The sequence below is a fragment of the Notothenia rossii genome (genome assembly GCF_949606895.1).
Source record: "Notothenia rossii genome assembly, chromosome: 10".
Taxonomy (NCBI): Eukaryota; Metazoa; Chordata; class Actinopteri; order Perciformes; family Nototheniidae; genus Notothenia; species Notothenia rossii.
The window spans coordinates 14,217,881-14,240,645 of NC_136908.1; the positions used below are offsets into that span (position 1 = coordinate 14,217,881).

The 22,765-nt window shown below is 39.7% G+C and overlaps 1 protein-coding gene across 5 annotated transcripts in view; it reads right to left on the minus strand.

Moving 5' to 3' along the window:
• Window positions 1–2,569: 2,569 nt before the first annotated feature.
• The window catches only part of spire1a (spire-type actin nucleation factor 1a), a 42,429-nt gene continuing 22,233 nt past the window's right edge, over window positions 2,570–22,765 (minus strand). Inside the window, exons 4-19 of one of the 5 annotated variants that reach the window (XM_079653516.1) lie at window positions 20,377–20,502; window positions 17,487–17,561; window positions 17,206–17,370; window positions 16,650–16,736; window positions 16,307–16,436; window positions 11,524–11,571; window positions 11,096–11,250; window positions 10,612–10,693; window positions 10,351–10,493; window positions 9,306–9,329; window positions 8,437–8,466; window positions 7,090–7,227; window positions 6,918–6,988; window positions 5,134–5,161; window positions 4,860–5,023; window positions 2,570–4,274 (exon numbers count right to left, since the gene is read on the minus strand). In XM_079653516.1, coding sequence (XP_079509642.1) covers window positions 4,004–4,274; window positions 4,860–5,023; window positions 5,134–5,161; window positions 6,918–6,988; window positions 7,090–7,227; window positions 8,437–8,466; window positions 9,306–9,329; window positions 10,351–10,493; window positions 10,612–10,693; window positions 11,096–11,250; window positions 11,524–11,571; window positions 16,307–16,436; window positions 16,650–16,736; window positions 17,206–17,370; window positions 17,487–17,561; window positions 20,377–20,502 — 1,737 coding nt within the window. In that variant the 3' untranslated portion in view covers window positions 2,570–4,003. Of the gene's footprint in view, window positions 4,275–4,859; window positions 5,024–5,133; window positions 5,162–6,917; window positions 6,989–7,089; window positions 7,228–8,436; window positions 8,488–9,305; window positions 9,330–10,350; window positions 10,494–10,611; window positions 10,694–11,095; window positions 11,251–11,523; window positions 11,572–16,306; window positions 16,437–16,649; window positions 16,737–17,205; window positions 17,371–17,486; window positions 17,562–20,376; window positions 20,503–22,765 lie in introns of all 5 variants that reach the window. The other 4 variants (XM_079653515.1, XM_079653517.1, XM_079653518.1 and 1 more) reach the window with 4 other exon arrangements.

The window sequence follows — 22,765 nt, forward strand, 5'->3', positions numbered from 1 at the left end:
ATTGTTGACACAAACACAAAAAACATAGGCCTATTTGCTGGCTATCTAGGGAAACATATGTTCTCTATATATCATCACATGCAACGTCAATATATTTAACTTTAGTGTAATGTTTCAGGACTTATGATAGAAAGATAAAACAGTTAAGATTATATAAAATAAATGCATTGCTTCATGTTACATTATGACTTTCACCCCTTGACCTTTCAGTCTACATTATACTCATACAGTAGTTAAGAGGAGCTCCACATGGAGGCTAAATATATTGTTACCCCCCTGGGAGGCTCACTGTTTACATGGTATTTGTATGCAGCCCTCTGGTGAAGCCACCGACCTTAGGGGAAGAGATGCAGGATCATATATCCCTTTTACATTTTAATCCCTGCCCATTAGTGGGGAAACATTGAAAGAAGCCCAGGAGCGGCGACCAAAAGGGAATTTCATTACACTCCACTCCCAAACTGTCATTGAGTTAAATGGCCCCCTGTTAGCCCGGTCACTCTGAATGCCTCACAATAACCATCTGTGTGTGTGTGTGTGTGTGTGTGTGTGTGTGTGTGTGTGTGTGTGTGTGTGTGTGTGTGTGTGTGTGTGTGTGTGTGTGTGTGTGTGTGTGTGTGTGTGTTTATTAATTATTATCAGTACACACAAACTCTGCAGTATGATGCACAGGGCTCCCACTCCTTCTTAAACATCACATTTGTGAACTTTTCAAAGACTTTACAGGCAAAATTCCTTCAAATTTAAGGACCCAACACAACATAGAGACGCTTATCAAAGTTAATTACAATATGTCTATGATAACCATTATCCGAAATGTACAGAAATGCATTAAAGAAAGACAGAGGCTTAAATGTGTTAAAACGTGTATGCCTTGTTACACACAGCACAGCTAATTGAGTGAAAAATAAACAACTTTTCCATTCATGCATAAAATATACAATACATAAATTCAAGCAGTTTCTATGACACATACCAACTTCTGTCATTTTCATGGCCTTGATATTCTCCCCTCATGTTCACAATTTCTCAAAAATGTCAACAATGGATAGGCTACATACTAGCTGGCGAAATATCTAACTTCAACATTGAACTTAAAACCTGAAGTTTAAAAACCAGATTTGAATATGTAGGCATTAGCTGGGACACATGTCAGCTGCTGGACTCAGTTAGCCAGAGCAGCATTTGATAACAACACACTGTGAAAGTTTTATTGAGCTGCTGCTAAATACACAGCCTATTCACACTGTTTATGGACTGTGTGTTGGTTTGCTGCATAGAAACCAGTGTGTGAGGGTCACCCTCCAGGCAGGTTATTTTCAGGGGCTGTTACTAACCCATCAAGGGATAGCATTTCATTGCTAGCCCATTATGTGTGTGTGTGTGTGTGTGTGTGTGTGTGTGTGTGTGTGTATACAACTTTATATATATACAGTTTATGGCTTACATACATAAGCCAATTGTTGTTGGAAGAACTATGTATAGGAGCTGCATGCACGCTGACATATATCCACTAGTATAAACATACCCTACATTTATGGAAAGTAACTGTACCTATACTATGTACTACTGCACTTAGGTACAATTTTGGGGTACTTAACAGATCATTTTATGCTATTTTGTACTTCCACTGCACTACATCTCGGAAGCAAATAATCCACTTTTTAGTTACTTTGCAGATCTATATTATTACAACATATAGATATACTCCTTCAGCAGTATAAGTCCACCTTTACAAGCTGCAACTTTTAGTTTAATGTGTCAAAAATAATCCAACAATGAATATATGTTAATTAAAATTGTGTTAAGCTTTGTACCTTTAGGGAAGAATTTAAATGCAGGACTTTCATATGAAACAGAGTATTAATACACAGGGTTATAACTAGTTTTACTTAAATAAAATATCTGAGTATTCTTTCCGCTGTTCACTTGCAGGTTTCACACTTGATGTGCCACTGTTGAGCTGAACATAGAAATAAGATAGTACTTTATTGATCCCAATTTGGGAAATGTTTGTGATAATAGGGATAAAAAAACTAAACCTAAAAATCATTCAGGAATATTCCATTTCTCCTTTTTTATAATAAATGAGACCTTTTAGTTCATGTTTATGGACTCGTATATCAATAAATTAAAATACAGATGACCGTTTAAAAAAAATGACAAATCAATTTAAATAAAAGAGAAAGTGACAGGCTGCAAGAAGAGGTTTTCAGAAAGCCCATGTGTGTACATGTAATGCTCTTTGTACAATTTTAAAATGATAAATATTGCAGCGGGTCAATTGCAAAGACAGTGTTTTGGCACAATTAAATCAGCATAACAACACGTTCAACTGTGAATATGGCATCACCTAATGACGCCTGCAATACACACCTTCCACCACCTGATGTCCCTGAGACCACAGGGTGCTGTTCACGGCACGGCGCCTAACTAAAAAGACTTCCTTTCATTACGTCCAGCGCCCTCTGCTGTGTACAATGACTCTGTGACAGTGCACAGTCCTGAAACTAAATGTAATATTAGGCTTCAAACTATAGATACAATAATGAGGATGATGAGGTCAAAGTAAGAATCGTGATGTTTTTATTAGAATTTCTTCGATAAAAACGAACAGATCACAGAACAGCATGCATACATTCCTTACAGTGGTCTAAAATAAAACAGATGTTTCACTGGAACATGGCATCGTTATTGAACAGGCTGGTTGACTTTGTGTTTATTTGCTAACGACTGTCACAAAACAAACTATACAAACACCTTTGCATGAGTGTGTGTCTGTATTTAATGACAGTTATACACTTGCCTACATTCAATACATTGTTTCGTTTTGTTGAGCCATTTTTCTCACAAACCAGCTGCAGCCATTCACACACACACATTCATTCATGAGGAACTCTGGGAAATGGCACTATGGACCCCCCAAGAGGAGAAATAATTATTATTAATTAAGACAAAATCCCAACATAAACATTAACAAATAAAAGTGCGATTTGCAATTTAGAGGAGTATTTTAACACTGCAGAGTTTATAAACTATACAATAGAAATACAATCTTAATATTACATAAACATAATCATTTATTCTGAATAATTTCATGTTAAGAAACTTGAGCGGCAGAAATCATAAAACATTGTAAAATTATACATCTTGTAGTTTTTTATATTAGCTTTAGAACAATTAAGATATACAGCATGTACACAATCATAACTTTACATTTCTGTGCTTCCGCTGCCCAGCTCTTGGATCGCGGAAAGGGCGGGAAAGCAAGCGTAGATTACCGTAAAAATGACCCCCATTGACTTTATAACACATATGTACAACAGGTCCGCAACTACAAAGGCATTCAAAGAAAGAAATTACATTTTGGCACCAGGCACAGAATTTAATATACATTGAAACTAATGGCTAAAAACCCTCCCGGAAAAATAATCTTTGCCTATTCTTACCCCTCACTGCATCATCCCTACAAAATGAGCATTACATTTAAACTGGCTAAAAAATGAATGATGTAACATTTGGCATAATTGTTGAAGGAAGAAAAGAGGAGGGGGGGGGGGGGGCAGAGGAGTGGTAGAGGATCTACAGTGCATTTCTGTCAAAAGGACAATCTGTTGTTCTTCCTGAGTGCTAGAAGTAAACAGGAACTGGAAAACATATTCACTAGCTAAGATTAGGGACGGGCCTTTTTACTATTTACACGTTATCACTGCAGCTCTTGGCTTTCTGTATCATCTGAACCCGCTCTTATGTCAAATATACATTCTTACCTGATCCACATAGCAACATCATCAACTCATTTCTCCCAACGTGTCCTGAATTATCACCAACTTTTAGAAACATGGCTTTCCTTTGTTACCTGGCACGCCTGATAAATCAAACTTGCCGACTTTTCCTGAGATGGGTTAAGGGATAACTCTGGGATGGGATGGACTGACTTCCTATTGGAGACTAAGATTTGGCAGAGGCGTAAAGCAAAGTGCACACAAGGATGTCCCGCCTCCTACACCTCGTTGATGGTGCGCTCAGACGGCCTGAAGTTGACCGAGCTGGACGACGACATGTAGAAGGATTGGGTTTTGCGATTGAGACGGGCCCGCTTGGTGGCCACGTTGAGGCTGCGCTTGCTGGAGGAGATGATCTCGATGATGAACTTCTTGCAGTCTACGCAGATCTCCATGGTGACCCAGTCCTCCGTTAGCTCCTTTGGGAGGTCGGGCTCGTCCTGTGAGGGGCCATCTTTGCTGCCGCTGCTGCTGCTGCTTCTAGACATCCTGAGGACGGAAAGAGATATTCCCAAATGTGTTGGTGCCACAATCCCCACCAGGAGTTTATTTCACCTTCCTCAACACAAATATCAAACAAGACATGTGTGTAAAAAGATATTAAGTCAGGAAAATGTAGCTTTTTAGACTATACTGTGAAACATGAGGGACATTGGAAAAATATCTGATGTCAGAATTTTAAAAAAATGTGTAAGAAGAAAAGGGACAAAGGATGAAAGAATAATCCACCGAGGAATCCATTGCTAGTATATTTTGTTTTATAAAGTGTTTAAAAAAGTATTTCCAAACATTTCAGCAACAACAATTAAGTTGTAAACTATGAAAAAACTAAATAATGTAAACCTGTAATTGTTCCTTCAATAAGATTAGCAGTTTTCTTCTTGGTTTATGAGGCTATATTGTTTATAGTGCAAGTGGGATTGACTGCATGTGAGTGGAATGGATGAACAGACAATGCTTGTTGTCGCTAATGGTAAAATAAGTCAGCCATAAATAATTAACTAATCTCGCAAAGCATCACATTTGAAAACATTTTAGTATATAAAAATACATGGGAGGATGACAGCAACATACTTATAAACACTTCTGCGCAGGCTGTGCCGGCTGTGTGCCGACCCAAACGGGTGCCTTTCACTCTCTGCAGACGAAGACGCTCGACTCGGACCTTCTTTAGACACAGCACTGGGGCCCAAAGAGTAAATGGGCAAGGTGGAGTAGGGCTTGGATGGCAACCGCATCTGAAGGTAAAAGATACACAAAAGGATTTCAAATACATTTTATAAAAAGGACCTATCAGTACCAACAAGTGTCAACAATGTGAGTGTTAACATTTTCAAAAGCCACCTACCTTTTTAGAGCACTGGGAACACACAGGCCTGGAGAAGATACAAAAGATCGGTTATAATAGACATTACTGAACCGATGCTACGTAAAAACAGCACTCAAATGATTTACTCTTGTAATATTGTCACATTAAAACTCATGATAGTTTAAAATCAAAGAGTTTGAAATGTATGAAGAAAAAAAATCTTAATTATATTCAACTCGGCCTGAGACATTAGGGTCAGAGATGAAGGTTTTTAAAAGCTGGCTAGTGTAGCCATGAATCGCTATTTTAGAGCAGAAATGAGAAGCAGCTACAGTTTTGGTGAGCCCACTTCTTTCTTTCTCCAGACCACCAAATATTTTACCTTTCCAGAGCTTACAGACCCAACCGATACTCAAAGAAAAATGAATTGAATTATACATTGACATTTATCAGATTTTACACAGTTCCCTCTGGAGTCACAAAAGGCTCTATAGACAGGGTGCACATCACTTTTTGAGTGAGTTACTCAGATGAGTACCAGGAGACAGCATTTGGTACTCACCCCACACAAAGCTTGGTCCTCCTCAGTGTCTCCTTCACTGTCCTCTATTTACGCTTCTTGCATGCTAGATGATGAAGATGTACCTCCCTGTCTCTTTTTAAGCCTCCAATTTGCTTTCTCCAAAACTTGTTGCCAAAACTGTGAAGCCCTTGCATTTCCTGAGGCCAAGTGGAAGGATAAAATACTAAGCAATGATCAAATGACTTGAAGTCATATCTGATTTCAGAGGTGGGAAGTAACAAAGTACACTTATTCAAGTACTGTACTTAAGTACAATTTTGAGATATTTGTACTTTACTTTGATCTCATTTGTAAAATTAGCTGCACCTTTACCAGCTTTAAGAACACTTTAATGATCAATCATTAAAAAACATATATATATTATTCTGAAATGGACCAATCTGCACAATGACTACTTTAACTATATTTTGATGATAATACTTTTCTAATTTTACTTGAGTAACATTTTGAATGCAGGACTTTTACTGTAACAGAGTAACACTCCGTTTTTTTACTTTTACTCAAGTAAAAGATCTCAAGTACAAGATCTGAGTACAAGATCTGAGTACTTCTTCCACCTCTGTCTGATTTCAAACTCTTCCATAACACCCTGAGTAAGTTTGCAACTGTGTGTTTCACTCCACTTTGGTGTAAATAAAACTGCAGCAGCTTGACCACAAAGCGTGAACGTTGTGATCAGCTGATTTTGTGCAGTTCTCCAGTGTGTGCCCGGGGGAAACTGAATGTGCACAGGCGAGTCTCCCACTGCAGCCAGTTGGCGGAGTTTTGGCACAATTCTGTTGTTCATACCGACGTTAACCCTGTCTGTGTGTGCACACGGCGACCAACTATGTTGTCCGGTGATCTAAGCCTCTGCCTCCTGTAAAGCTTCACAGGTCCGTCAGCTGTGTCCTGCGCGGCTCGGCCAGCACCCATTCAGTCAGTCAGTCACAGAAAGTCAGAAGATTTTTTGCACGGAGCGAAACGGCAACGTAGCTGCTTAATGTCTTTGGGTTTTTTGACATGTCTCGTACTTTACTCCATTGAGTGTTGACAAGAAACACGTGTAGACGAAATATGTGTTTTGTTTTGATGTGTTGAGGTAGGCAAAGGCGCGTAGTGACACAAGTGATTTTACGCAATTCAGATTTTTGCCGCGCATGCGTACCAGTTATGTGCACCCCTTTCTATAGAAGCATTTTATAATATGCACTACACGTTTAAACAGAATACAATTGAAAGTTTAGTAGTTCTAATCTACCTTTTGCAGAACTGGCAGGTGTAGGCCCAGGTGAATAGAGAGAACCTCTTTGTCCGACATGAAAAGCAAACCTAGAGCGGAAAGAATCAAGTAAGGTTTAGAGGGGAACAATACATCTATTTAAATAATAAATCACGAAACGTATAACTCAGACAATATGTGATATATCTACCTTTCCCTTCTTGAGGGCAGTGTAGATTTCCTTGTACTGCTGGAACTTCTCCAGCTCAGCCTTGACCAGGACCTGCCTGATGTGCATCACCTCCTCCACGGTCAGCGCCAGACACTCCACCGGGTAACAGAACTCCTCCTGGAGGGAAAACACACACCCATCATTACACTCATTAGGAAACAGATTACCCAAAACAGACCGCGGCAAGAAGGGATGGTACCTGCTCACAATGAGAATGACACCCATTACACACCAATACACAAAGTGTTGTTCACCCCAAAACAAGGCCATTTATATATATATACTCAGTCTGTGGTACCTTAAATTCTTAAAGAATACTCTTTTTCTTGCATTCTTCACAGTAAATGTGGTAAATGGATAGCTGTGTTTAGCAACAGCAAAAAAAACGAGGTGTGTTACTCGTCTGTCAGTACTTTCTAAACCAATGTTTTTATATAGTTTCCCTGACGATGAATGTTGCCCCTATTTTATGATGACATGAAGACTTCTTCTCCATTTCTGGATTCTTCGTTTCTTGTGGAGTCATAGGAAGACAACATCGTTTTTTAAGGTAACACAGGGTGAGTAGTTGATATACAAATGAACATTTACAGACTCTTAACCACAAATGGCACTTCCACTGACGTGACAATGAACAGAAAACACAGCATGCTGGTGATGCAACACTCCCACCATGTTGGTGGTCCACAGCTTTTGGCTATCAATCTTCTTTATCCAATTATTCAAATGTACTTAATTCCCTCTTTAAACTCCCAAACAGAAATCTGATAATCATTTTAAATTTAGAATTAAGTTCAATGAAGGATATCGTGATTTCATTCTTTTTTTTGCACCAAGAGTTTACTTTTGACCTTACTCAACAGATCTATTCATATATTAGATTAGAATACTGTTGAATAACTATTATTTCCACACATCCCATTTGCAAGTGGTCCCCCATCATGGAACAAGCTGTGTTTGCCAGGAGATTTGCGACATAGCTGGGAGCTTATGAAACATTTAACATATCCGTCTATCTTATGTCTGAACTGTATTCACCCAAAGTGAAGTGAAAATTGCTTGGGGAACTTATTCAGCAATCATTTACTCACGTCTCCTTTAGTTGAGTCGGATTAGAAGATGTGAGACTGTAAATGTTCACAGATAATTTCTCAACTCCATTTTCTTTTTAGACCTTCCCCAAGCAATGTTCAGTATGCAGCAGATCTCCCATTCACACAAATGGTCATGGCTGAAGCCCCCATAAATGTAAAAATACACAACATTCTGAATGGTTCCCCAAACAGTGTGATATGCCTGTGATGATATGCAGTAACTATCACATACCGTGCCCCGAGCACCCCTGCTGGCTCCCACCTGACCAGCAGACAGAGGGACCTGACGTTCAAACAGAAGCATGACCTTATATTCTGATAAGCTAATGACATACAGTATGCCTAATAAAAGGCAATACAAGATCAATCTAGTGTAGGATATTTTTGTATTCACTCTCTCCTGGCAAGTGCTCGTACTATTAGCATATTGTGTCATCTCGTGTGGCAGGAAATTTAATTTCATGACCGCAAGTCCCATGACAGAAAAATCATCTGACATGAACGTTTGCCAAAGGAGAAAAGGTCAACGAGATGTTAGCCTTCATCTCTGAGTCTACTTCTGATGTGCAGAGCTTCATCTTACACATCCCTGCTAGTCTTTCACAACATATTCTCTCCTGCTTCTTCCTTAGATTGTTTAAAAGAAGTGGACGTAGCCACAAGTGACTAGAGACCTCTATTCTGATTGACAGACTGCCTTAGTAGCAACTTGTCAATCACAACGTAGCAAAGTCCAAAGGCATTCCCTGCTTTATCATCTACTTTACTCTAAATATACTTACAAAATAAGCCTGATGTTGTATTGAAGAAGACTAGAATAGGAATGGCGAGCATACACTCATCAAGTAAATGTTTACAGATATAATAAATGCAGTGAGAAGTAGGAACACTTTCTCATGGACTTCAATGCAATCTGACACATTCAAGTAGCCCTATTTGAAAAAGTTCATGTTTAAAGCAATTAGCACTGGCTTCACTTTTCCGACCTCTTCTAATCTGTCCCACTCTCACTTTTCTACAGTTTACATTTTGAGAACATAATTTTATGAAGAAACATTTAAAGATGGTGTTGGTGGATCGACAGAATGTTGACTAGGTTACCTTGATGCTGGGATCCGCTTTCAGCTGCATTAATAAATAAAATAGGAAATGACTGTGTTAGAGATGAGACGGTTTATCAGGGTAAAATTTTCAATTAGACATTATATGAGCGCCAGCCAATAGGAGGGAAACTGCAACAAAGGTCTTGATTACATACATCTACGAGAAATACTTGACTGATAAACGGGTGTGATGACTCTCCCCATGGGGTTTTAAGTTGTATTTATTCTGATTCGATGATGGTTGAAACCACAGCTTCTGGACCGGCGCCAGAGGTCTGCCAATAAACTAACAAGTGACAACGGCGTTTACTTCATACAGCATCTGCCCTGTGGTTTCAATTACATCCTTCAACCTCACTGAATCATACGACCGACACAGAGTCACTCAGAAAGAATGGCCGGTCACAGGACGGCAGTTAGTTCAACAAATATATGTTGTATTTATCCAGAATTATTGGTATATTAAAAAAAGTAATTCAAATTGTGATTTCCATGTATACAATTTGGTATTCTACAAACATCGCAATTCAAATGTTTGCCTGTAATTTGTACTCGTTAAGCATGTGCTACTATTTTCATTTATCTATAATGCATTAATAAGCAGACTGATACATTTTTCTGATAAAAGATGCTGATAGCATTTACATTTAAGGAGATAAAAAATGATTTACTATATTCTATATTCAATCCTAAATCACTGATACCGATTTGCACGGGACTAATGTTATCACCTGAGCACTGTCTCAAAATATTGTAGGTCATTTCTAGTGGAATCTTTACTTGACATATTGAGCAGGGGATTACAATTATAGACGACTACTTCAATTATTACAAGGTACAGTATTAACAAGTAATACTTGTCCCACGTGATTGTGTTTTAGTTTAAATCACCTGATACAAGTGGTTTGCAGCTGATGCAATAATATCTGTCACTTATAATTGCTCTGTCATCAGCCCCAAAGGACTCATGTATTGGTTCCTTAATTCATTCATCCAGGCTATGTTTGGTTACCAGATTAGGTAGCTCCCAGAGGTTTACCTACCAAAGACTTGGAGGTCTGTCTGGATGGAGGTAGGAAGGGGCAGACGCTGGTGGGGGCCTCCTTCTCGATGGAGTGCCGCCTCTGTGGAGACCGACGCTTGTCTGGCTGTGGTGACGCAGAAACAGGAAGGAACTTTGGAGGAGCTGGAGTCATGGGACAGAAGGAATATCATGTGAAAATAATGAATATTATGGAGGCAGCCTCTGTATTTGTAGTGGTCAAAAACCAGAACGCATTACATTACAATAGGTAAGCTCTTACCTTTCTTCCCTGTTTCAGACTCAGGTGACAGGTCCTCCACTAAAGACGGGGACATACTGGAGCTGCTCCGCGTGGGCTCCTCCTGTCAACCAGAACAACACTCCTATTTATTGCTGTGATACTGATAGCTATCGTTTCTTTTAATATAGCATAATAAAATAAATTCAATTAGGTTTTGACTAGCTTATTGTGGAAACACTGATACTACAGTAGCATGACATCTCAAACATTTCTAATGCTGTTAAGTAAGAAATATACAAAGGGGGGTGACGAGGAAGGCTGTGCAAAGACATAAGATAAACCTTGTCATATTTAGTATCATTAGCTTTTTCATTTCCATGTCTTAAGGTGGTCACTGAATGCGAGTGGTGTTCTTGTTGCTTTTGTTGTGTGAGCTATAAACTCTTATCAATTAAGTAGAAATAGCAAAACATTTTTGAAATTGTCACCCATGAGCCAAGACAATAAGAGTTCGATATCTCACATCAGATTCTGAGCTGTCGAGTTCAGCTAGCGTTGGAGCTCTCAGCAGCCTCTTCCTCTGGCTGAGGGGCAGCGCTCCACCCTGATTGGGTCCCAGGGTGCCACTGGCCAGAGACTGGGTGCTGCCAGCTAGTTTCCTGGGAGCATCAGGAGTGTCTGCGGGTGAAAGATACCATTGAAATGTTATTACAAGTGGACCATAAATTCTCATGAATCTTGTCCTTATCTAAACAGGTGGCGATCACACCTGTGTAAACTATGACTGTCTTTGTATTATCAAAACATGACACCAGTCAGTTCACACAGGCCGCGTGGTGACCAAGATAAGCCCCAATCATTTAATTTGAATAAAACAACATGAAAATACTTCAAGGTGTTTTCCCCATTACTGATGGTTTACTTCATACCCATGAGACATTGCTTCTTTACCTGAGCTGCGGAACAAGTCCTGAGGAGTGCTGATGCTTTTCCCTGCACCTGTAAAGGAAATATTTAACCTTTAGTAGGACCACACACATATTCAGATTTACATTTCTAACACCAGACTGATTCCACAGTGAGGACTTGACAGCAGCAGGCTTCTGTCAGATGCAGGTGTGAAGGGATGCTGTGTAGGTGTGGGTTACGTTCACACAAATATGTTGTGAAAAGCTGGAGAGTGAAGGGAAGTGCCAGGGCAAGCAGAGGGTGGCTGTGTTCAAAATCACAATCAAACATACTACATTCTCAATCTGTATGTACTGTACACTGAATTAATGATTAAGCATCCCATTACGAGCAAACTGTTCACACTGAAATACATATTTCAGCATCACATGACTCTAAACTAACTAAATTGTAAATCACCTCTTTCACTAAATGTAATACTTTACAGTAAAGGAAAATTGCAATTATTAAATAAGTTATTGCTAAATGTACGCATCAAAGTACAGCACATATGAGAGCCCCTTCACTTTAACTCTTAACTGTACCTTAAAGTCACTCGCAATGACTTGTGATTATTTTATCCAATAGTTCAATATTTATGGTTCAGTCTCAATTTAAAAGTCTGAAGAGCTGCGATGCACTTGAGTAGGTCTGTAAACTCACGTCTCAAAATCCACAAATACCTGAAAGTCAGAACGCAGTACACACTGACGCACAACTTGAGGTCAAACTCGGTGTGAATCGGTTGTTATTGTGCGACTTTGAACACAGCCTAAGACGAGGAGTGCAGCCACAGTACAAAAGTTATTCCCATACATCCATCTGGATTACAGTCATCCTGTGAAACTGTATTGCGACATTAAGACGGTCATCTTCCGTTCAACCAGAGGTAGGCTGCTGACACCAGTGTTATGTAATGTGTCATATTCCTGAGTGAGAGCGGATTAGGGTGACGAGCAGGGCAGACTGGCGGCAGGACAGAGTGATGATGGGTAATCTCACCCTACAGGCTCTGGCTCAGTGGCTATCTCTCATCACCTAGGCTACAGATGGTCCCCTGTGAATAGTGACTGCTATATTTAGCTCACGCTTTAAAAGTTACCGGTCATAACATGCCTGATACAAAGGGATTTATTTCCTTTTTATTCTACCTCCAAGCCAATACCATTTTACCCAGTCTGAGTTATAGATGCACTGTTTCCATGTCCCTTTTGTTCCTCGGGTACAGTAACAGTACACACATGAGCACAAACAAATCATAAAGAGGGTGTGTCTATTTAAATCAGGGAGAAGCAGGACCTAACCCTAAAATAGCCTGGAGTGAAACACAAGGAACAACAAAAGGAACACAACAGGTTTTGTGAAACTTTACCTGACGAGTCAAAGCTGAAAGATGTGCTAAGAGGTCGCATGACTGATAGACACGCGTATATTTGAAATAAGAAAGAATGGGAGTAAATGGGAGAAAAAGAAATCCATGAGTTATAAATGGATGGTGAAGTCAATGAATCATTTTAGTTCGTAAAACATACAGTTTCTGAAAATCGAACATTATAAAGACCATGTTATGTTTACACCCTGTTTAGCCTCACATAAGTAGGATTATGTAACCACTGCTCCATATTACCCTCCCAAATCCCCTCACAAAAGGCATCTTGTGTAAACCCCAGAGACGCAGTGTAAAGTATATTCTGACAACATACTTGCTGTTTTTAGCTGATTAAGGCTTGAAATGCCTTGAGAGATGATATCCAATTGGCCATTTATGAAGAATACAAAGCAACATGGTTATCTACTGCCCTTTGCACTGCTCACTTATACAGGGTATATGCAGGAATCCTGAAGTCAAATGCAATACCTTTTATGACCTTTTTTAAGACCCTTTCCATACATTTTAAGACTTCATTGCCACTTCGAGTTCTAACCGGTTACATTGGCGGCACACTTTACCTCACATTTACTATATCCAGTATTGATTGTAAGATAGCACAACTAAACCGTTTGTGATAACTCCTTATCATAATTCAGATAGAACAAAGCACAAGAGAATGAATTGTGCGACCAAGCCAATACAAGGTTAATTAGAAAAAGAAACCATTAGAAAGTATTTGATTTAGGCATTGTTCCCAAGAGACAGACTACTGAAGCCTCCTCCAATGGGATGCCATAAATAAACTACAAAGAATCACACTACACACCTACGCAATGATTACACTCAGGCAAACTTTAGAATACAACCTCTTTGGAGCATGTATATACAGTGGGGCAAAAAAGTATTTAGTCAGCCACCAATTGTGAAAGTTCTCCCACTTAAAAAGATGAGAGGCCTGTAATTTTCATCCTAGGTATACCTCAACTATGAGAGACAAAATGAGAAAAAACAATCCAGAAAATCACATTGTCTGATTTTTAAAGAATTTATTTGTAAATTATGGTGGAAAATAAGTATTTGGTCACCTACAAACAAACAAGATTTCTGGCTCTCACAGACCTGTAACTTCTTATTTAAGAGCCCCCTTTGTCCTCCACTTGTTAACTGTATTAATGGCACCTATTTGAACTTGTTATCAGTATAAAAGACACCTGTCCACAACCTCAAACAGTCACACTCCAAACTCCACTATGGCCAAGACCAAAGAGCTGTCAAAGGACACCAGAAACAAAATTGTAGACCTGCACCAGGCTGAGAAGACTGAATCTGCAATAGATAAGCAGCTTGGTGTGAAGAAATCAACTGTGGGAGCAATTATTAGAAAATGGAAGACATAGAAGACCACTGATAATCTCCCTCGATCTGGGGCTCCACGCAAGATCTCACCCCGTGGGGTCAAAATGATCACAAGAACGGTGAGCAAAAATCCCAGAACCACACGGGGGGACCTAGTCAATGACCTGCAGAGAGCTGGGACCAAAGTAACAAAGGCTACCATCAGTAACACACTACGCCGCCAGGGACTCAAATCCTGCAGTGCCAGACGTGTCCCCCTGCTTAAGCCAGTACATGTCCAGGCCCGTCTGAAGTTTGCTAGAGAGCATTTAGATGATCCAGAAGAGGATTGGGAGAATGTCATATGGTCAGATGAAACCAAAATATAACTTTTTGGTAAAAACTCAACTAGACGTGTTTGGAGGAGAAAGAATGCTGAGTTGCATCCAAAGAACACCATACCTACTGTGAAACATGGGGGTGGAAACATCATGCTTTGGGGCTGTTTTTCTGCAAAGGGACCAGGGCGACTGATCCGTGTAAAGGAAAGAATGAATGGGGCCATGTATCGTGAGATTTTGAGTGACAACCTCCTTCCATCAGCAAGGGCATTGAAGATGAAACGTGGCTGGGTCTTTCAGCATGACAATGATCCCAAACACACCGCCCGGGCAACGAAGGAGTGGCTTCGTAAGAAGCATTTCAAGGTCCTGGAGTGGCCTAGCCAGTCTCCAGATCTCAACCCCATAGAAAATCTTTGGAGGGAGTTGAAAGTCCATGTTGCCCAGCGACAGCCTCAAAACATCACTGCTCTAGAGGAGATCTGCATGGAGGAATGGGCCAAAATACCAGCAACAGTGTGTGAAAACCTTGTGAAGACTTACAGAAAACGTTTGACCTCTGTCATTGCCAAAAAGGGTATATAACAAAGTATTGAGATTAACTTTTGTTATTGACCAAATACTTATTTTCCACCATAATTTGCAAAGAAATTCTTTAAAAATCAGACAATGTGATTTTCTGGATTTTTTTTTCTCATTTTGTCTCTCATAGTTGAGGTATACCTAGCATGAAAATTACAGGCCTCATCTTTTTAAGTGGGAGAAGTTGCACAATTGGTGGCTGACTAAATACTTTTTTGCCCCACTGTACTTATTGAAAACAAGCTACAAATGTAATACCTTGGAAAATTCAGTTTAATAGCCTTAATTTTCGCTAAATTGATTTATCAACTTTTAATACTTTTTAAGACCCCGCGGACACCCTGCTATATAACAGTATCCACAAAGAGCAGCATTACATGCAGTACAAGAATCATATCATGGATTTCAAGCCAAAGTATTTATCAGTCCAGAAGCACATTTGTCAGAAACCACAGCTGATGCATTAGCAGTGAAGGTCTGGCAAACAACTCATGGCTCCGTGCAGCCGTCAAAGTGATCCGTGTTTAAACACTCTGGCACTTCTGATTAAGTGAACAGATCAATGTAGGAAGAGGGCTGTTAGAGTAATCGTGACAAATGTGCTAAGTCATAGATAATGGTTATTGTGGAGGGGGTAGGATCTTGAGCAGCAAGTTAACAGGTTAGGGTTATTTACTACCTATTTCAGATAAAACTAAACCGTTTAGTTTGACGGGTCGAACTCAGTGTTGCACAAGTATATTCTTTATTGCATATGCCATTAGGGCATACAACCTCAGTAATGTTACGCTGCTATGGACAATCTGGCAATAATAGTTTGCACTTTCTATGTACAATTTTGCACAAATGTACATTCTCAAATATTGAAGTGACTGTTATTTTGTATATATTGATTGTTGTGTTTTTATTTAGGTCTTAATGTGTCTTTGATTCTGTATATATATACACATACATACATATATATATATATATATATATATACACATACATACATACACATATATATATACACACATATATACATATTTGCACACATTTTTATATACATTCGTTTTTATATTCGGGATTGTGGGAAACGGCATTTGGATCTCTCCGTCTGTACACACAAACTGGAAGATTGACAATAAAGTTGACTTTGACTTGAGTAGTGGCTTACCGAGGCGGTGTCTGCGGATCATGTCCGGTGAGACTGGCCTGAGCTTCCGTTCAGATTTGATGCCCTCCAGCAGTCGCTCGTGGAGGCTTCGGGGGCGATAAGGGCTGGGTTTCAGTTTACGTGCTGAGGCCTGTCAAGACAACCACAAGTCAGCCCTCAACTGCCATCACCATGGTGAACAAAGTGAGATTTGCCGCCTAACAACCCCAAGATAGGGTGCATGTTTTGTTATTGCGTTAAGTCATGTAACTATTGTGTTGTCAAAGTTTATGTCTGTTAAGAAAACTTCCATGTGATCATTCAATCAAAATGTATTTATTGCAGCATGTTGTTGACTACTCACAGGGTTTAGAGGCGGCCGCGACCTGATGAACTCAAGAATGATCTCATGTGCACTCTTCTTTAACCTTGGTGGGATGTTTCCATTCACCTTGAAAAAAAATGGATTATGAAGATCTTGATTTTTATTTAATGTTTGTATATATACCTGTAAGGAAGATGTTGTTGAAACCTGTAGCGAGAAATTACCATTTCCACCTGAGAATATTGAGAAATGTGACTATTATTATATCAAACAGAATGAAACATGAGTATTACAAAAAAATGATTTGGGAGATGCAATGGTGTTTTGTGGCCATTGTAGGGGAGGATAACATTTTCATTTTAACAGAACTCTGAATTACCATGAATAAAGTTGTAAAAGCTTGTGGAGAAAAAAAAGAAAAAAAATCATAGTCATACATTTTTGGGGAATAAATTGTAAAAGAAAACGCTCATATTCCATGTCATTTATTTCTACCTACAACGGCACCAACATGCCTTTGTAAAGTCATGTTAAACAAACAAAGAGAAGAATGTTTAAAAAAATTTAAAATGGTTTTTGGTGGCCTTTTCCTTACCATGACTTTCCTCAGCTTGTAGCGTTGGGAGCGGATGTCGTCCATCAGCATTTCGTACGGTGTGAGCTGGTATTCGATGGGCAGGGGGTTATACTGACGCTCCTGAACCTTCTTTAATTTAACACCATCTCTTAGATCTCGCATCACCTGCACCCAGAACCGTGCCTGTTGGAGAAAAATAAAGATGGGATGAAAATCTTACAGCAAAACATAAATGACTTAATCCCAAATGCATGGTCAGAGTGATTATAATAATGCTTTAGGAAGAAAATCAATCTTACCCAATCTGCATTTTGCAGCTCATCGAGGTCTTTAACAGGTTCTTCCCGGGTATCGCCTTCCATTCTTCGAAGATTCTAGTCCAGAAAAGGGACATGGAAATATAAAATGAAGTAAGATATTACAAATATTTAGGCATGATATTTAAAGCCAGTGCATTCACAGTACTTGTAGGAGCCAAAATGCTTGTTTTGCTATTACTTATTATTTGTATTATTATCTTCATTTCTGTTTGCATCGCATTTAATTGTTATTGTTTATCACTTCCGGCAGTGGTCACGTGGGTGTGGTTTATTGTTATTTAGGTCACCTGTTGGATGCCGGTTTGGGAGGATATGATGTAGGAAGAGGGGGAATTTGCTCTGATACTTTCTGTTGACCGTCAGGTCGGGAGTTGTACATTGTTTGTTTGCGTTTTATGAAACACTATGGACTATGAATGACTTCGGACTCTTAAATGGAACGCGTCACAGCAAAGAGCACATTATAGCCTCTCAGCGGCATAACTCAGAGAGTTGTGCTGCTACATTAGCTCCCGACCTGACGTGTTATTACAAGTTAACCATCAATTCTCATGAATCTTGTCCTTATCTAAACAGGCGGCCGTCACGCCTCCTGTGTAAATATGAGTGTTTTTGTATTATCAAAACATGACAGTCAGTTCACACAGGCCGCATGGTGACCAAGATAAGTCCCAACCATATGCTTATACTATAGATTTTGTTTACAATAATTTCACTTAAATAAAACTTCCTGAAAATACTTCAATGTTTTCTCCCACTACTGATGGTGTACCCATGAGACATTGCTTCTTTACCTGAGCTGCAGAACAAGTCCTGAGGAGTGCTGATGCTTTCACAGTACTGGCTCTAATTAAGTAGAGGTTGCTGCAGTCAAAGCAGTCTGGTTAATTAATCGATGGATGTCGTTTAACATTAGCGGGTCAATAACTGTCTCATCCTCTATTGACCATGTACCAGAGGGAAAGAAAGGAAAAGCCAATAGTCGTCTAATGGCTGCTTTTCATGTCTGGCTACGGAAGTCCTCTAGCAAGTTACTGTATGGAAAGTTCTGTGTGAGCAATTCAAATTTCAAACTGGGTGAGTTAATGATCGCTCTCCTTGTTTTCAGCTGCATGTGCCAAGTCTAAATATTTACACCGTTAATCCACAGTCATAAATGTAAAAACACATGGGACAGGATGCTTGCTTTTAATTTTTCCTATATCAGAAATGCTGTTAAATGTTCTACTCATAATAAATTAAGATCTAAAGTTATTTAATGAAATCAATCGGAGATCAAAGACAGTCAAGCCTAAAGCGTCCTCTGTTGGCAGCTGCAGCTTTCTTTTTCTACACATCCAATTATCTGCACCCATGTTCACTGCTGGAACACATTCCTTCTTCCTAGGCCTAATCTTCTTTTCTGCTGATCTGACTGTTCTCTTCTTGTATGCAAATGCTTTGCTGCTTCCAATTTAATACCCAGGACTTTCCATCATTTAGAAAAAACATTTATTTGTTATGGTTTATTTCTAGAGTGGCAGAACATTCAGCAAACAAGAAGAAGCAGATAGACACTAACAGAGAGAAAAACAACAACAGTGAGAAAAACTGAAAGAAAGACTCATTGACTAGCCTCCTAATTTGTAAGCATGTGTGACACTGTGCATGGTTACTTATTAGCAGCTATCCAGTGACTCTCAGTGCTACAGGGAGTGCCAAGCAGCCCCTAGAGCCTGGTGGCCCCCTCCTGTAAGCTCCTTACATTCCTATAATGAGGTTAAACTTGATTCTATAACCATATATTGTATAAGATCTCTGCTTGGCTCATGCGTGAAACGTACTGCATGAGAGTGTACAGACTGTGCAGCAAAGCTAGTCTGACAGTCTATAGAATGAGTCATGTGGCTAAATCTCTAAACTTCAACTCAATCAGAAAACACAGAGTTGTACAACTAATTGTACAGGAACTTTGGTCTATTTGTAATGCTTGAGCAGGGTAAATGTTTTCCCAGAAGCTTTCCTACTGTTTGTATTTGGTGTCCAATTTGCTTGAAAACATGATTTTCTGAAATTAGACAAAAAACTAGTGTTAACTATCCAAATCTGTTCAAGTTGCCTATGACATCTTCAATGTTGCATTTCCTCAAAGGTATTTAACCATGAAGACATTTTCAATTAATGAGTTTAATTAAAAACAATGAATCTCATCACGTTTTGATTAACAGTGGATTAACAGTATAAACATAAGCCGTCTCCATAGGGAATCCCTCGCTAACCAGATTAAATTACTCTAGTTCCAATGCTCCATCTCTAGAGCAATAAATCCAAAGAAATGAGAAACAGGATGCCAGGTCACATCCATGAAGAGCTTAAGTAGTGCAAGCAATGATGATCTGGCCAGATCAAAAAGGTCATTCAGGGACACCCACACAGTCTCAATGCTTCCGGACCATTTCCACTTTGTGGTCCAGTGTGTGGTTATTGTGCACTTTCTGGGCACAACTCTGGTCTTTTATTTTCTTGGCATTAGGTTTGCTGTCCTTACAGATCCTTATTCAACCTTAAATCTGTACACGGTAAAACCACATCCCAAAACAGCAGAGGGTGGTAACCCCGAGCGACAAGAGAGTTTGGTACATCCTCATTTCCTCCTGGTACTTTCTGGATAGGCCCTCCAAGCACATCTCTATCACTTTCAATTTATTTTGTTATTTCTTGTGATGAGTTATAGAGTCAAATGTTCTGAGGATGACTCATGTACAAAATTAGCCGACCTTGGAAATCTTGACATAGTGACCAAAAGTTGGTATTGTTACTCATTATCTTTTTTAAATAGTTGTTGTGACTCACCAGGTTTATTAATAACTCAAACGGATTTGTTTCTTACCTCCTTTGCACTTTTGATTTTATCCAGGAAGGTGTGTAGTTCTCTGGCTTCGGCATAGAGAGCACGACACACCGCCTGGTAATGGAGGGGGGCGTCTGATGGGCTGGGCAGGTGGGAAGAACATAGCTGTAGGAGATGAGAGAAGGAATTTAATATACATGTGGTGGTTCGTTAGAGCCACCCTAGCCCTTGAGTGTATTCATAAAATGGTCTTGACCTTTACTTAAAACCAAATCCATATCTAAACCTGGCTACCATAACATTCATTTAGACAAGTATCCGGAAAAACTGGTGAAGGCATAGAGCTCTTATATAGTTAAATCATGGCGAGTGTTTTTGTGACCAATAAAATTAAACACAATAACCTGCAAATGTATTCCAACACATGAATTAAGCACAATTTAAAATCTCTCAATGTTAACGAATGAGAAACCTCCCTGTGAATTTAATGCAGGCCAACACGTAATGGTTTTTTCCTTGGCCACACCTTTCAACACAGTTTCAAGAAAATCCTGCCAGTAGCTTTTCTGTAAACCTGCCAACGGTCCTACAAAGAAAACAAAAAAAGCAACAGGGCTCAGGGGTGATGGGAATGTTATTGTTGTTAGATTAGAGAGCATTTGGTCAAAGTATTGGGCAAATCAAAAATGTGGGCCAATGATTGCACTCAACAGAAAGTGGAAACATATAAATTGTATGAGTTTCGATACCAAAAACAAACATCTCTTGCTCATGGTGGCACTCCAGAGGCATCATGGAATCTTTATCGTCAGTAAGCACTCCCTGGGCATCATGTACACAAAATGTCATTAGTGTGAACCTGATTGTCCAGTCAGAGCAAATTTGTCTGACTAGCATTAGCTATGCACCATTTAAAACTGACCCTTATGGTATTTGACTGTGACGATAATAAAGGCTCCTGCCTGACAACATAATAGATGAGCTCATATTAACCCAAGTGACACAAAAGCAGGAATCCAGACGAGTGACATATTCTTGTTTTCTCCTGATGGGCTTGGCTCGCCACAGGAATGTCTGACTCAGCAGAAAGTGTCTTCTTCCTCGTTCATCCGAATCTACATTTCCAGCTAATTCTACACTTACAGTAGGTGAGCAGTGAGAGTTTTCAGGATCATGTCTCAAATACTGCAATGTCTGTGGTTTCCACTGTTTACCCTAATAACAATGATCTGTATACGCACAACACCTTATGGTTGCAAAAGAAAAGAAGGAAACTGAAGGTTAACAGTATGTGCTAAATGTCAGTTTGGAAATGTGGTGTCAGTGAATTTGTGTGAAATCATTTTAGTATTTGATGAGCCATACTTAGGTGGAACACAATCCTAACTCAAGAGATTGACAGCTTTGGTAAGAGGAGTTCACTCCATTTCCCTTAATCAGAAAGGAGACCCAGTCTGTACATGCACCATCTAACTCTTCCTGTCTTAGTGGGATGCTTCACTAGTGCCGTCATCTTTTATCAGCTTCACCTCTTGCCTCACCCTAATCGACCTGACCTTCCTCTGCCTGGCAGAACAGCAGAGTCAAAAGAGGTTTCTCAATACTCTAATTTCCCCTCCTCGACTCCTCAGGTAGTGACCCGGAAATGGATTTCTGCGCGCCATGTTGAAGGACATCTAATTTCTCTAAATGCACTTCGGGGACCAAGCATCGAGGAGGCTCTCTGGAGGAGCTATGATCAAGGATACACTGATGGTTCCTCCACGGCTCCTCCGCTGATGCATTTTCTGGAACGGTGGAGGCGTTACGCACGGCCGGACTTATCTCAACTCTGCATGCATCCCCTGGATATTATTTTAGAAACTGCTTTCATTGCGACGCGATGTTTACAGTGAGAACAGCTGTGAGGTCCGTGCAGAAAGCAGAGCAGTGTGTAAAATATAGATCACTCAGTATAACAGGCCTACTCTCTGTATTTGCTGTAGTTTAGTAGATATCTACAAACAAAGAGTCGATATTTTTCTAAGACCATTTAGTGCTTCACATAATAAAATACACAACGGCTGCAGCCTGATTATGCTTTAGGAGCTGTAGGTGTGTGTGGTACAGTGTGTAGGTGTGTGTGGTACAGTGTGTAAGTGCAGCAGACAGACAGGTCTCAGTTGGTTTGGTGTCCTCTGCTTACTTTTAATACAACTTTTGGCCCGTAATTTCAATTCCCCATTTCAGCGACCAGAGAGAGGGGGGGATATATCCAGTCTCCGATTGTGTTACGTTATTATGAGAGTGCTCTCATACTCGTTTGATTCTGAAATTGTATATATTTATATAAATATATGTGTGTATTTGTCCGCATCTGTAGCCTCATTATACCGCACTGTGAATGAATTAAAAGTAAATATATAAGTCGTCATGAACAAATCTGTCC